Source organism: Babesia bovis, chromosome 3, assembly GCF_000165395.2.
Source record: "Babesia bovis T2Bo chromosome 3, whole genome shotgun sequence".
Lineage (NCBI taxonomy): Eukaryota > Apicomplexa > Aconoidasida > Piroplasmida > Babesiidae > Babesia > Babesia bovis.
The window spans coordinates 474,045-487,670 of NC_010575.1; the positions used below are offsets into that span (position 1 = coordinate 474,045).

A 13,626-nucleotide genomic window follows, 5' to 3' on the forward strand; every position below is an offset into this window, starting at 1 on the left:
ACAATCGAGTACCAAAACATAGAGTAAAAATATATATCCACTGTATAATAAAAGGTGTTAACACCGTGTCACATATTACTTGAATGTATCAATTATAGTATAGTATAGTAGAGAGAAATAAAATGATTACATTAAAAAGTAAACATTGAGTACAATATTCTCGAATTATGCAACTATATACAAACCAGAATAGAAGATATAAAATAACATTTGACAGCTTTTCAGTGAAAATAGCATTCCAAACATGCAACAGAAAACTAAAGGATACGCAAACCTACACTAAACGTATATGTAAAAACAAAATTACGTTTTAAAATTCACATGCAAGCAACGAATCTCATACGTCTATTAACAATATAATCGTCTATTTTACTTTAGGAGTTCATGTAAACAGAATATGTCATGGGGCTAGGCTGGTAGACAGAATGACGATGAATAGCAGAGCACTGTCCACAATTTCCGTTTATTTTAACGGAAGTTCATAGTGACTATTCCATATATTCGGAAGATAGGGGTGGCGTTATACGTGGCAGATTTCCCCTATTCTCCATCCATTTGTACTGTTGTATTCCATATTGATTTTTTAGAGTCATATATAGTAGACAACCCATAGGTGAACTCAGTATAATTTCATATAACTATATAAGCGATGGCAGGTTCCAACCTTTCATCTTACCGCCTTCCTGCGGAAGGATCAAAATGTAGTCGTAGATTTGTCAAGATTTCTACGTTCTGTATCGCCCTTGTTGCTATTTTAAATGTTAGTAGAGGAACAGTATACTGTGCTGATGCCTCTGTTGGACAATCTAGTAAAATTTCAAGAACGCAGTCTTCTGAAAGTGCTCAAACTACCCATAGCCAAACCAGGACGGTTAAGTATGTAGATGATGCGTACGCTAGAAACTACGTAGACGCTATGCTTCAACAGCTTCCGGAGCCCATTAAAGCTCAGGTTACCAAAGAGGATTATGAAAGATTTGTTGAACACCTGCAAAAGGCAAGAAGAAATCGTAAGCAGCACACTCCAAAATACTTGTTGAAATGCTTTGGAAGAGATGTTTTGTCTCACATTTTGAGGAGAGGAGGTGATTATTTGTTGCGCGAATTGATTCCTATCGACGAGGAGGCAGACGCCGGTAGTAGCCCGATTCCTGATTATTTATATGGTGGATACGGATATGATTCTAAAAATTTCTGGAGCAATCTTTTCCACTTCGACCTAAACAACGACAGGATCAGTGGTCTCAATTGGAGCAATATGCTCAACCACTTGATTCCACCTTTCCTTCCTAAGGAACCTTACCCTATCGCACCTGTCAGACCAAATTACTGTTCATGTGTTGTACCATGCAACGGTATTTGCATTAGGCCGCAAATTCCAAGGGACCCACCAATGAAGCCACTACCTGTAGAGCCTGAGGCTCCTGTAGTTCCCGCTGCTCCGGCAAGCCCTGAACCCAAACCTGCAACACCAGAAGCACCTCCTGCTCCAGCACAACCCGAGCCTACGCCGGTAAAACCGGAAGAACCACCTGCTGCGGCACCTGAACCCGCACCTGTAACTCCGGAAGAGCCTCCTGCTGTGGTACCTGAACCCGCACCTGCAAAACCGGAAGAAACCCCTGCTCCAGCGAGTCCCGAACCCCAACCTGTAACTCCGGAAGAAACCCCTGCTGCGACACCTGGGCCATTGCCTTCCCCATGTGGTTGCGTGCCATGCTGCCCTGGTATTTGCATCAACGCTCAGGAGAGTAAAATACCAACAATTGAACCAGTCAAGCCTACAACCGTAAACAACTTTGATGATGCTATCGATGAGTTGGCTAGCTCACTTGCTGTGCCACCTGCAGTTGAAGAGGAACCAATTAAATTGCCCCCAACCCTTGTTGTAGAGGAACCCATAGTGCCTACGAACATTATTCCTTCAGGCCCGGTTCCTGATGTAGTTTTGCCAGAGAATCCACAACAATGCCCATGTGTTTGCGTGCCACAATGCCCAGGTTCCTGCGCCAGGCCCCAAATGCCAGCACACAAACCCAGCAAACCAGCCGTAGTAGAACCAAAGGATCCCATTGATGAGCTTATTGACTTTGAACCCCCTAAGCCCTGTAACGAAGATCCCATCGTCCCTGTTGATTCTGTTTTCAACCCAGCACAAGGAATCACCAATATGGACATCAACCAAGAAATGATCGAAGTAAATCTACACTGCCGCAAAATTCTCAGACAATTATGTGAGGTTCTGCCTACAGAAGTCTTATGTAAGCTTCCCCCAATAAGCACTATCAAACTTCCATTGTACTTGGCCATACATCTTTACGATAAGGAAGACGCTGATGAACTATCTTTCGGCCTAAGGAAACAGGTTGCACGCTATTTGGCCAACGTCGCTGCAGACAACTTGAAAACTGAGAGTGGTGCTCCAGCATCTAATTTGGAGAAAGTACACCACAGCAACGGTTTATTCACCAGCATTGTCGTGCACTGGATGTGAATAGTTAAAACCGCATTTTTAAACGTTCCAGTAAATTTCTTACATAACCCTTGTTTGTGGCAGTTTTAGATATTCATCAGCTATTTACCTCGTTCCAAAACATTCTATGGCCCTATAGCAAATTTAAAAATGATAAACAAAGATCTTCAGACAATCCATAGCCTGCTTTATAAAGCTACAATGGGTAATGAATACAAATAACTGTCTTCAGTTATTTACTAGTGAAATGGGGAATATTATATGAATTATATGACTCCCTCTACTTTAAGTCTTATTGCAGTTGTATTGGTTCATGTCGCGCCCAAATAGTATATAGTAGTATTTTGTAACCTCCCAACAGATGGTCAATATATATTATGAGTCCATTAATTCCACCTAATAGCATTCTTATAGAAACAAAGTACGAGTTTATATAGACATGATATTCATACTAATGAGCAAATATAGAAGCAATTAACCAAATATTAAAACAATCGACGAACCATATATAAGATACAATATTTTTATCATCGAAAACATTTACGTGAATCTTTATTTACAGCTCATTAAAATAACAGTGTTCAGTTGCGATTTATAGCAGCATATATATGACAAGAGGTCCACATGTGAGACATGCCAGTAATCTTGAACATGTAGATGGAGCTACATGGCTAAATGGAAAGCCTTGAGTGTAAGCTTCTGTCACCTTGGGCACAAAGAATACATTGATAAACGTTGATAGCAGAGATACAACACTACAATACTGTACGCTAAAATAAAAAGGAGCTAAACCACGAGTGGTCACCACTATTATAGCGTTGCAAAGCAGTGTTAATGTAAGAAACTTATTACACTCCTCCGATATTTCCGTGAAAGGTACTTCTCTTTTCTTCGCAAAGTAAAATCCTTCTTCTCTATCTATAAAATATTGGACGCCAAAATCTCATTATATTTAACAATAGAAAAAAAACAAATTATTCAATTATCAAAATAGCGAATCTTGGTAACCAATAAAACAATTATACAGCAACGCATACCATAAATAGTCTAGGAATAACGTTATATTGCGGAAAAGATTCCGTAGCGTTATAAGACATGCTACATGATTTCGATGGGAAGTTCGTATTTTATAATGCAATTCGAAATATATCAATACAAGGAACAAAATAACAATGAAAAGGAATAGTCGCAAAATAAGGATGGAATCCTACCTGGAAGGAAAATGTCTTCTCCAGCGAAAAATAAATACCACAAATGAGTTCCAAATATAAATGCCCATGCTAAATTTAACAACGGCCGTAATATTAACGGGCTGAATGTTGTAAAATCTATGTACCGAGTAAGGATCAAGCTGAGTAAGGCTGAAACCGTGTTTGAAATAGGCACAAAGTCACTCACCTATCAACCCTGTAAAATTTTTGGCGTAATCAACGATGCTCCCTAGCATTTTGTGCTTCAGAAGAATAATTCTAGACCGGAATCATATCTTCTGGACATATTCTTAACAACTACCATGGGGAATCCAATGATTCCACATTATTACGCGTGTCTACATATTACACATGACAAGTAAAGCTTCGTAAACGACAATGAGTAATTAGGTTGAATTTAAATTGTATGTGTAAATGTTTGACATTTGTGTGCACATGATACATCGATCGATCACTTTCCTAGGAGCGGAAAATCATCGTGAGAGGATATCATGATCATTACTGCTATATGCGTCCACAAAACACTACAGTGCTTGTAATCAAACCTTTTAAGCTGTCCAGAATATCAACGCTTCATTACACATCTATTCCTTTGATTCACCATCATTGATCGTTTCCAAATCCCATATAACGACCACATCACCACCAAAACCTACAAGATTTCGGTCATCAGGTGAACTAGAAACACTAAACAATGGACCCTACATCGATATGACCGTTACACAACACCAAACATACTGCACGTAACTTTTTTGACGCCAATTTAACTGGTTTCGTCGAATCGATGTTGTATACCTTTGCTTTGGAGTCAAGCCCACATGTTACCATTACATCTAATGCGCAGTTATTCATTTCGTGCCGATCATACTTACCACCAACAATATCAATCGAAGTACATGGCTTCTTGTGAGCCTTAATTCTCCATACAGGTTCATTTGCTCTTTTATCATATTGTGCAACCATTCCATCTTCAGTAGATATCTACAACCATTATAATAATCATCTTTTTTCCTTACGATCAGGGTGTTTTCATTCCTCCATATAGCAGCTTCAACCTCCGATTCCAACACGAATCTACTCTGAGACAATTCAAATTGGAACATATATGTGACTAACAACATGTTTAAATTCTCTGATATCACAAAGAGCTGCTGTTCTATCGAAAGATGCCGTTAATATAAGCGAAGGATCATATGGAGAGAATTGCACTGCCTGAACCTGAAGAACAATGACGCCATGACTAAATATCATGTACATACGTTTGAAGTATGATGATCGAATGTGTGCAGCACCTCTCCTTCTTGAAGATCCCAAAATTTAACTGTATTATCGGCGGAACCACTAGCAAGTAATTGTCTACGAAAAATAGGTTATAGGTCAATGCAATGTACTCACACTACGTGAGGAGAACTGGACAAACATTGCACCGCATCTTTATGGCCTAATCCTTGCGATTTTTCATCATTTCCAAGAGTAATAGTTGGTTCTAGCAAATCAATGTACCTCACGTCCCAAATATCAATATGCGATTCATAAGTACCCGAAGCTACCAACGGCCCATGATTTGGTAGGTTTGGTATAATTTCTAAGGTTAGAGGAAATGATCCAACCTGCGATAATATGGTACAATTGCCTGATCATAACATACCAAAACTGAATGGCAAGCCTCAAGACCACAATATGCGGTGTTGTATATATGAAAATCTATGGATGCACAATCTTCACCGCTATTTCCGCAAATAATAACCCTATCATCCTCATCTAGTTTCCTCGACTATCAAAATATTGGCTGTTGCATGAATGCTAACCTACCTCTATGTCTTCTGGATCCTCTAGAATCAGTTTTTCATCTTTGTTTGATAATGTAAAGAACTGTTCACCTATGTGTATATATTATCCACTAGCAAGTTAATATATTACCCGGCATATCTTCGTCGTCATAATTATCGAGGTCAAACTCGTTGGTTATTTCATCATCTTGAATAAGCATTTCATTGTCTCCATCAACCTCGCTGTATACAATGAAAACAATGAACTAAAATGTAGTAATTGCAAACATATATCAAAGCAATGTTAATCTATAATTTCCATACCTAGAGGCTTCTACTGTATGGATATAGCTTTGGAAAAAGTCCTCGTAGGTGTAGCTTTTTGGCAGCCATTTTATGCTACTGATGATATTCATATTGAAGAAATTTAAATGAAAAGTTTAAATGTGGAAGGAAGGAACTAGTGTGCAGCGCCTTCTATTACACCCCGATTTGATGGTTATACGACGATCCAGCGCTAATTTTTCCTTTTATATATATAACCCAATTATCGCAATGTAAAACAACTATGTTATTTTCAATTTGAAATGAAGGCAAACAAGCACAAACGTGTCAAGCGAACTCTTGACTTTTATCGCCAATTAGTTAATCTTACAGTACCATATCGCATTCTAGGTGTGTTTTAGGTATTGTTTGTCATATGTGAAACAGTTGATGGCTCCTTTGCCTTTGCAGCTCTGAAGCATAAAGTTAATATTAAAGAGCACTTGACGGAGTTACTTGGAGATACTACACATACCTGTAAGTCATAACGTTATTGAATTAACTGGATATCACTATGTTTTGTACATTGGATTTGCATTTTGGAATCAATGTCTATGATGCTTTTTTAAATCGTTGACGTTGGATTTCGATCAAATAGGCGGACAATTCATCCATTCCAAAAGATCATTGCGTAAAGCGTCGTATTTTTATGAGGTCATATGTTATTGAAGTTTTAATATAAACTCGAATATAATGTGTGGCTTTCGTTACACTGAATACTATATTACGGCGCAATATGTAGTTGACACCGCTATGATATTCCAACAAACATAATATTTATACCATCATGCAGATGTGACTAGCTGCATCATCGATGAGCTACGTGGGATGGGTGAGGAGATGTCTGGAGCCGTTTTGGCTCTGAAACGATGCCAAAGGTTGGTTTTGATGCAACAGATAAAACTGCTGTAGGCTTCGATGCAACCATCAACCAAGTGACAAAGCGCCCAATTCTCGCCGCTGCATAACTAGCGCAGTATCTGATGGGAATCCTCAAAAGCTATTTGTCGCAACACAAGACCAAACTATGATATCATGGTTACGTGAGAATGGATGCGTCCCTATATTGAAGTTTAACAACAACATTGTATTCCTTGAGCATCCTCCACGCCACTCCCAACAATACAAAGATATGGTAATGTTGCTATTATTTTCTCAGCACCATATAATAGGTGGAGAAAGAAAAGTTGCTTCCGAAAAAATGGGAGACGTCTTTCTTGCCGGCGATGAAGGAAGCCAATAAACCTGTTACCAAACGCAAACCTAAGAAGCCGAAGAACCCCAATCCCTTGAGTTGTCTAAAACGCAAGAAAAAGGCAGATGTTAAACCCAAAAAGGTTGCATCATCAGACAACGAAACGGTATGCTATCTTTATAAGTAGTTGACCCATTACAGACACGCCCTAAGCGTATTCGTAAACGTCGCAATAAGGGAAATTCAACTAGTAGCACTACCGTACTACCAACCAATGACGCAAACAATGCTGAGTAAATAAAGATCCATATATCGGGATAGCTAGTGCACTGCATATAAAATAAATACTTACCAACATAATGCATATGCAGTGTGTTGGAAAGGATGTTATTTAATTGAACCATGTTTTCTCTCGAAATTCTTCATGAGATGTGTTATGACTCTAGACATAATAGGTTGTCCCCGTTTAGTCTTCTCCCCTAACAAACGGTGCCTTTCGTATCTGGCTTGCTTCTTTGTTCTGATTTCCCGTTTCTTTTGCTTGATTTTTTCCACCCTTTCATTATGTTGTTGAGCTAAGAGTTTAGCTCTCTCTTCCCTGAGCTTGAGAGCTTTGGCGTAGACGCCACTGTATTTACCATGCCCTGGCTCTTTGGGTGATAGATTGTTGGCATCTTGGCTGTCGTTATCCATTTCGTTGTCAACAACTGAAGTTGCATCAAAGTCACTCTTAACCTCGGGGGTCATAACGTTGCGATTACTTGAGCTGCTACCGTCAATATGAGGTAGTTCAACATCATCAGTGTCAGTGCATGAATTTATGTCTTGTGGCTCATCATAATCTAGATTAGAGCCATTTGCGCTATCCGCAACAGAAACAACATGTTTCTTATCACGCTTCCTTGTTCTAGGTGAAGTCTTACTATCACCTTTATGAAGTGATATTTCAGATTTAGATGTTGTTTGCTGTTGTCCATTCACAGATGATGTATTTTCGTCATGTTGTAGATAGACTCGTTCAATTTGAGGTTTCACAATCTCAACATGGTGATCTCCAACACTTGAACTAGTTTGGTGAATGGAAGTCACATTTTGAGCAACTTCAATTGAGTTATTTGAATCAGTTTTACTAGATGTCGTGGATTGTTCAACTGAACGAAGTTGCTTTTTATATTCCTTAAGGCAACGTTGGTCTGAGATGTATTGCTTGTTCTTGCGCGCTATGGTCTTATTCTTCACGCTGCCCTTCCAATATGCTCCTTGTCCCTTAAAATTCAAATTTTTCGCCATTGTGTAAATAATGGCAGCTATATCTGTTATCCGGACTGTCGTTTGTAGTGTGTAGAATATCGATTGATTTCCCAATGCTAAATAACACTAATCATTAACAATGACTATCAATTTTGTTCTTTGTAATTCTAGTCTTGAATTGTACCGGGAGAGATCGTCTAAAAGGCGCTCACTTCCTCATTCATTCAGTTTATTAAATGAAGAAGATCATTATAGGTAGGTGTCTACTGTTTTCCTAGATGTTGCATTATTTTTGTCATTATTCAGTTATAATCTTATTATATCCCGTTGTGTAAAACTATGCATCAGTTAGCCGAACGTTGTGTTCGGAACCTTTGTTATATAACATATATTGATTTTATTTTTAGGGAGCCTAAGTCTTCAGATGCAGTTGTAGAGGATGAAGATTCTGATGCTGAAAATGATGGCACTACTCGTGATTTGAGGGCGAAGCCGAAGAAGTTCCACCGTCGTAACTGGAAGGAAGTTCGACCTGATATTTTACACTTCTGTTTGCTTGCCATACATGATTCAATCCTTAACAAAGAAAAGCTTGTACAAATATGGGTTCATACATTAAACTCGCAAATATATCGTTTTAGTTCTGAGTTCCGTATTCCCAGAACTTTTAAGGTCTTCAATAAGGTCATGGCAAAGTATTTACACTCCAATGCGAAATGTTTGAAACCCGAGGGTGATGACTCCACTGTTTTTGTGGAACGTATGGACTTGCCATTAGATAATTTGGGTAATAACGGCATTAAGATTGCGGTATCTAACCGTGGTCGCCCTTTGATTGCTGAGAAGTTCTTTGCGGATATTTTGACTGATAAAGAAAATGATATATGGATTTACGTATCTCTGAGTAATCATACTCATCTACCAGTACCCAATGATTCCGGTGTTTTACGTGTTGCTGATGTGTTGGCAACTTTGAATGACAGAGTAAATAGCACACCTACATCATCTACTTATTCGCAAGAGTTGGAATCATCACTTTTAAATACAGATGAGGAAAAGGAGGTTATAACGCCTCAATTTGATCACAACATATCAATAGCTACCTGTTACCCTAGTGCCATGAGTACATGCTACAAATTGGCATGTGCTATCGAGCGTGTTATGAACCTGTGACATGTAAGCTACTTATACGCTTCACTTTGGATTGTTTGAAGGCGTTCTAACAAATGAATCGCAAAAAAGAGGTGATAATGTTTCCAGTTTTATATATTCTACAACCTTGCTTATCTGGTATCCACTTAATTGCTTATTAGACTCTAAATACTACATACAAAAAATAATAAACTCTAGCTCATTTATACCGGTGTTTGGTTCACTATAATTCCCAGGTAGTGTTGGCGTCTAATAGGAAGGACGAATGATCGTGCCTATATATCCAACATGGGACCAGTAACAGTTGTGATTTTACTCAATATTTGTTTTAAACAATAAATTCATGGTGAACTCCATGTTTCAATGATATGAGGCGTATTTATATTCGCGATGTTGTATGGGTTGTCTGACTCTGGGCGTACACACTTCTTCATATTATCGTTTACAGAATGGACATCCGATCATTTTTCGGTGGAGTGCCAAAGTCAGCTGTTTCTCCTTCACCAGGGCCTAAGAAGGCTTCTACATCGGATCAATCATCTGACTTGAATGTGCTAAAGAAAAAATCCATTGACAAGGAGAAGAATGTTAAACAACCTTTAAAACATGTTCCCGCTGTAAAAAAACAGCCAGAGAAGAGTGAAGAAAAAGCATCCGATGAATCGATTTTGCCATCTCGACGAAAACGTCTGAAGAAAGTGGTTGACTCTGATGATGATTTTTCCACCTCTAGCCCTGCTTCAAATCGTAAAGAGGTGACTATACCTTTGGATGAGAGCCCTAAAGTCAAGGTGCGTCATTTGTTATGGGACAACGATGACGGTATTCCAAAATCACCTAGCGACAACAAGCTTAAATCTAGCGAACTCCAGCTAGACATTGAATGTTACACCACTAATGACAAGCGTCTCATCAACCCAGCGGCCAATATAAATACATCTTCGATGCCAAGTGTTGATTTGGACAGCTATCTTCATTCTATCGGTCTTGGCAAATCTTCTGATGCCAACTCTGTTCCGATGTCTCATACATCCCCGAAGTCTAATGAACCTGTGGATAGCGTAAAGGTTGATGAAAAAAGGTCCTTGCCTGAAGTTACATCTGCATTAAAGTCTCCTAAAAAGTCGAGCACGCAAATGACTTCGAATTTGGAATCACCTTACCCCAAGGTGTCTTCCCCTACTCAAATAATATCCACACAATCTCTTTTATCACCATCGAAATCGCCATATAAACCAAGACATTCGTTGCATACTGGTGTTGCAAATTCCCCAAAAGCTTCGCAGCCTTTGAATCTTTTCGATGATGATGAAACACTACCTTCCTCTCCGGTAAAATCGCCTAAGGAGGTTACACCGCATGGTGCTTCCAACGTAAATAAAGAAAAGGTGGTTGGTATGCGTTTTGTTTTCACTGGTGTGCTTGATGCTATAGATCGTGATTCTGTGGTTGAGTTAGTACGTTCTTTGGGCGGTCTGACAACAGGTTCTGTTAGTTCAAAGACTAACTATTTGGTATATGGTGAGAAGCTTGAGGATGGTCGTCATTACACTACTGGTAGTAAGTACAAGAAGGCATTGGAGTTCAACAAGACCAAGGATGCTGGAATCCAACTTTTGAATGAATCTGAATTCCTTGCTCTTATAGATTACCAAAATGTCAGTTCACGTTTAACGGCGGTTAAAACTATTCCGGATGAAAGCGTGCATACTATCGCTACATCAACAGACAACACGTCACTTCCACTTTGTGAAAAGTACCGTCCCATCCATTTGACTGACCTGATCGGTAACGAGGCCAATATTCGTAAGGTGGTAGACTGGTTGAAATCATGGTCTCCAGGATCTCTACCTGCCTGTGCTTTACTCTCTGGTCCTCCAGGTGTTGGGAAGACCACTACTGCCAAGATAGTTGCTGCTGAGTGTGGTTACGAGTGCGTTGAGTTCAACGCCTCTGATTTGCGTAACAAATCTGCGGTTGAGAAAATATCGATGTTGGTTACTGGCGGTCAGTCATTTAGTTTTTTGGGTGAGTGTCGTATGAAGAAGTCACTTGTTCTCTTGGATGAAATTGACGGTATGGGTGCTGGTGACCGTGGTGGTCTTCAGGCGGTTGTTGCCTTACTTCCTAAAGCTCGATGCCCTATAATTTGCATATGTAACGACCGTCACAATCAGAAAATGACGACTCTTGGTGGCAAGAGTTTGGACGTTCGTTTTTCATCGCCTACATTGATGCAGTTCCGTGCTCGTATTGCTAGTGTATGTGCTGCTGAGGGTATTACAGTCCCCCAGGATACGGTTGCGCAGCTATATGAACAAGGTGGTGGTGATTTCAGGCACGCGTTAAATGCTATAGAGTTCAATTCATTAGGTGACTCTGGTTCTAAGGGTCATGCATTATCTGGCAGCGATGCCAAGGACATTGGTCACACCAAGAATCTTTTTGAGGCAACTGGTCGTTTATTTTCAGCTCGTTCTGGTTCTACGGAAAAGCGTTACAGGGAGTTGGAGCAGATATTCTTTATTGATTACAACATGATGCCTCTAATGGCTCAGGAGAACTACATCAAGTTCATTCCTGTTAATAATCGTGCCTTGTCTATTCTTCAGGCCTTGTCTCAATCATTCGTTGAGGCTGACCGTGTTGAAGAGTTTCTAAAGCGCACTCAGTCATTCTCGTTGTTACCTGATTTGGCTATTCTATCTAGTATATTACCCGCAATGGTAATATCTACCGCTGGTGGTTCATGCCGTGAGCGATTAATGTTTCCACAGTATTTGGGTCGCTTTTCAACTACATCCAAGAATAAGCGTTTTCTAAGCGATATTGGAAAACACATGGGTCACCGTTCGCTAATTCGTTCATATCCTTTAGTGATTGACGGTTATCTGGATCTGTTGTACATGAAGATAATGGGCGAGTTGTCCAAGGGTGATGTGGATGCCACTGCAGAGATGATAGAAGGTTTTGGTTTAAACAAGGAGCTTGCTGTGGACGCTTTGGTATCACTACGTTTGAAATCGCTAGAAAACTTTTACGACAAGATCGATACGCGTAAAAAGACTGCGTTGACTAGGCGTTTGAACGAGCAGACTGTTAAGCTGGCTCCGACTAAACGTAAGAAGGAGAAGATAGACTACATCGTGGACGACGATGCTGATGCAGGTCCTGAATCTGATACGGAATCTTCTGACAGTGATAGCGGTCTTTTAAAGAAGAACACGCGTGCTGTTAAAAAGCGAGCAACGACAGGTGCAGCATCCCGCCGTGGTAAGAAATGACCACTGTATATATACGCAGGGCAGCTTAGATAGCCCCGATGGTGTCGCTTTGCTGCTAATAACTAGCGTCTAATGATGATGTTCACCAATATGTAATTGGATGTGTACACATTGAGTGTTACTCGCCATGCGCATGCATCTCCGTGTTTGATTTCGTGTTATACGGTTACATCACAAGTTAGTATATATGAGTGGAACTTTTTGGCGCTGGTGTGTGCCTTGATCTAGGTCATCCGGTATTGTGTCGACCCCCATGATGTGTATCAACCACTGGCAAATTATTCGAGATGTCGAGCATTCCGCGCAAATACGGGCTTAAGAACGATAAGTTCGCAACTAGGATCACTTCCAAGGATCGCTCTGCGAATGCTACCCCTCGCCGTACGACTAGTTTCTATGTGTTAGGCTTCCTGTTGGTTGTATTGGTCCTTTCAGGTATGTTCCTTGCAGCTCTTATCAATAAATACAGGCTTTACTGAGATGATTATGCACATCAAGCAGGCCAGGCGAATGCGATAGTGATGTTCCCTTTATTACCGATTCGTCGTGGGATTTCCCGCCCACATCGTTATTTTTCGTCGCAATCAGACCGTGCTAGACTCTCTGAGCGTCTATGGGATACATTGGTGCCTGAGCGTAACTGGACGCCTCTGACACCTCAGTTTTGGATTTTGCTAGTGGCAACAGTCTCTTTGTACACTTACAACCGTTTACATCCTAAGGAGGATAACGTCCTTCCATCTGAGGATAAAAAGCGTTCCGAGGCTTTGTTGCGATTAAAATCGGGGTAAACTAATGCAAAATCAACATACGGTTTTGAATGTGTTTATGCAGCCTAAACTTTTTTAATATCCTAGAGTCATATTATACTACAACCCCCAACTCATTTGGGTCATCGCAGTACCAATATATGGTTTACTATTAAGACCAGGTTTCATGTAACTAACAACAAAAGAGTTTTGCAAAA

At 40.0% G+C, this 13,626-nt stretch overlaps 8 protein-coding genes across 8 annotated transcripts; 5 read left to right on the forward strand and 3 right to left on the reverse strand.

Moving 5' to 3' along the window:
• The first annotated feature begins 599 nt into the window (after positions 1 to 599).
• On the forward strand, positions 600 to 2,544 carry BBOV_III002020 (uncharacterized protein). Its single transcript, XM_001611287.2, has one exon. The coding sequence runs from the start codon at positions 650 to 652 to the stop codon at positions 2,492 to 2,494; it is 1,845 nt and encodes a 614-aa protein (XP_001611337.1). The 5' UTR covers positions 600 to 649; the 3' UTR covers positions 2,495 to 2,544.
• A 497-nt stretch (positions 2,545 to 3,041) lies between these two features.
• On the reverse strand, positions 3,042 to 3,968 carry BBOV_III002025 (putative integral membrane protein). Its single transcript, XM_051767297.1, has 3 exons — positions 3,872 to 3,968; positions 3,685 to 3,834; positions 3,042 to 3,391 (listed from the first exon to the last, which is right to left on the reverse strand). Exons 1-3 carry the CDS (start codon positions 3,918 to 3,920, stop codon positions 3,066 to 3,068), a joined length of 525 nt encoding a protein of 174 aa, XP_051623699.1. The 5' UTR covers positions 3,921 to 3,968; the 3' UTR covers positions 3,042 to 3,065.
• Positions 3,969 to 4,090: 122 nt separating this feature from the next.
• On the reverse strand, positions 4,091 to 5,897 carry BBOV_III002030 (WD domain G-beta repeat family protein). Its single transcript, XM_051767690.1, has 11 exons — positions 5,778 to 5,897; positions 5,605 to 5,696; positions 5,497 to 5,564; positions 5,333 to 5,458; positions 5,080 to 5,294; positions 4,944 to 5,040; positions 4,801 to 4,902; positions 4,701 to 4,763; positions 4,557 to 4,665; positions 4,423 to 4,517; positions 4,091 to 4,385 (listed from the first exon to the last, which is right to left on the reverse strand). Exons 1-11 carry the CDS (start codon positions 5,867 to 5,869, stop codon positions 4,269 to 4,271), a joined length of 1,176 nt encoding a protein of 391 aa, XP_051623405.1. The 5' UTR covers positions 5,870 to 5,897; the 3' UTR covers positions 4,091 to 4,268.
• Positions 5,898 to 6,000: 103 nt separating this feature from the next.
• On the forward strand, positions 6,001 to 7,309 carry BBOV_III002040 (PIN_Fcf1-like RNA pre-processing family member). The gene is made up of 6 exons (XM_001611289.2): positions 6,001 to 6,128; positions 6,165 to 6,254; positions 6,571 to 6,655; positions 6,690 to 6,912; positions 6,950 to 7,138; positions 7,174 to 7,309. Exons 1-6 carry the CDS (start codon positions 6,041 to 6,043, stop codon positions 7,267 to 7,269), a joined length of 771 nt encoding a protein of 256 aa, XP_001611339.1. The 5' UTR covers positions 6,001 to 6,040; the 3' UTR covers positions 7,270 to 7,309.
• Positions 7,310 to 7,319: 10 nt separating this feature from the next.
• BBOV_III002050 (rRNA processing family protein) lies at positions 7,320 to 8,321 on the reverse strand. The gene has a single exon (XM_001611290.2). The coding sequence runs from the start codon at positions 8,260 to 8,262 to the stop codon at positions 7,360 to 7,362; it is 903 nt and encodes a 300-aa protein (XP_001611340.1). The 5' UTR covers positions 8,263 to 8,321; the 3' UTR covers positions 7,320 to 7,359.
• A 21-nt stretch (positions 8,322 to 8,342) lies between these two features.
• On the forward strand, positions 8,343 to 9,465 carry BBOV_III002060 (EMG1/NEP1 methyltransferase family protein). The gene is made up of 2 exons (XM_001611291.2): positions 8,343 to 8,478; positions 8,631 to 9,465. The coding sequence occupies exons 1-2, from the start codon at positions 8,363 to 8,365 to the stop codon at positions 9,394 to 9,396; spliced, it is 882 nt and encodes a 293-aa protein (XP_001611341.1). The 5' UTR covers positions 8,343 to 8,362; the 3' UTR covers positions 9,397 to 9,465.
• A 300-nt stretch (positions 9,466 to 9,765) lies between these two features.
• BBOV_III002070 (Replication factor RFC1 C terminal domain family protein) lies at positions 9,766 to 12,689 on the forward strand. Its single transcript, XM_001611292.2, has one exon. The coding sequence runs from the start codon at positions 9,825 to 9,827 to the stop codon at positions 12,657 to 12,659; it is 2,835 nt and encodes a 944-aa protein (XP_001611342.1). The 5' UTR covers positions 9,766 to 9,824; the 3' UTR covers positions 12,660 to 12,689.
• Positions 12,690 to 12,935: 246 nt separating this feature from the next.
• BBOV_III002080 (uncharacterized protein) lies at positions 12,936 to 13,500 on the forward strand. The gene is made up of 2 exons (XM_051767376.1): positions 12,936 to 13,094; positions 13,129 to 13,500. The coding sequence occupies exon 2, from the start codon at positions 13,181 to 13,183 to the stop codon at positions 13,448 to 13,450; it is 270 nt and encodes an 89-aa protein (XP_051623406.1). The 5' UTR covers positions 12,936 to 13,094; positions 13,129 to 13,180; the 3' UTR covers positions 13,451 to 13,500.
• Positions 13,501 to 13,626: the final 126 nt, after the last annotated feature.

Bases quoted from the DNA above. Each gene is read 5' to 3' on its own strand.
- BBOV_III002060 (XM_001611291.2), top strand. From the start codon at position 8,363: ATGACTATCAATTTTGTTCTTTGTAATTCTAGTCTTGAATTGTACCGG. The intron at 8,479-8,630 runs GTAGGTGTCTAC...TTTTATTTTTAG, and splicing joins AATGAAGAAGATCATTATAG to GGAGCCTAAGTCTTCAGATG.
- BBOV_III002025 (XM_051767297.1), bottom strand. From the start codon at position 3,920: ATGCTAGGGAGCATCGTTGATTACGCCAAAAATTTTACAGGGTTGATA. The intron at 3,835-3,871 runs GTGAGTGACTTT...ACACGGTTTCAG, and splicing joins AAATTTTACAGGGTTGATAG to CCTTACTCAGCTTGATCCTT. The intron at 3,392-3,684 runs GTAGGATTCCAT...AATATTTTATAG, and splicing joins AGAAGACATTTTCCTTCCAG to ATAGAGAAGAAGGATTTTAC.
- BBOV_III002070 (XM_001611292.2), top strand. From the start codon at position 9,825: ATGGACATCCGATCATTTTTCGGTGGAGTGCCAAAGTCAGCTGTTTCT.
- BBOV_III002040 (XM_001611289.2), top strand. From the start codon at position 6,041: ATGAAGGCAAACAAGCACAAACGTGTCAAGCGAACTCTTGACTTTTAT. The intron at 6,129-6,164 runs GTGTGTTTTAGG...TATGTGAAACAG, and splicing joins AGTACCATATCGCATTCTAG to TTGATGGCTCCTTTGCCTTT. The intron at 6,656-6,689 runs GTTGGTTTTGAT...AAACTGCTGTAG, and splicing joins GCTCTGAAACGATGCCAAAG to GCTTCGATGCAACCATCAAC.
- BBOV_III002080 (XM_051767376.1), top strand. From the start codon at position 13,181: ATGTTCCCTTTATTACCGATTCGTCGTGGGATTTCCCGCCCACATCGT.
- BBOV_III002050 (XM_001611290.2), bottom strand. From the start codon at position 8,262: ATGGCGAAAAATTTGAATTTTAAGGGACAAGGAGCATATTGGAAGGGC.
- BBOV_III002020 (XM_001611287.2), top strand. From the start codon at position 650: ATGGCAGGTTCCAACCTTTCATCTTACCGCCTTCCTGCGGAAGGATCA.
- BBOV_III002030 (XM_051767690.1), bottom strand. From the start codon at position 5,869: ATGAATATCATCAGTAGCATAAAATGGCTGCCAAAAAGCTACACCTAC. The intron at 5,295-5,332 runs GTATGTTATGAT...ATATTATCGCAG, and splicing joins AGGCTTGCCATTCAGTTTTG to GTTGGATCATTTCCTCTAAC. The intron at 5,041-5,079 runs GTGAGTACATTG...TATTTTTCGTAG, and splicing joins TCCAGTTCTCCTCACGTAGT to ACAATTACTTGCTAGTGGTT.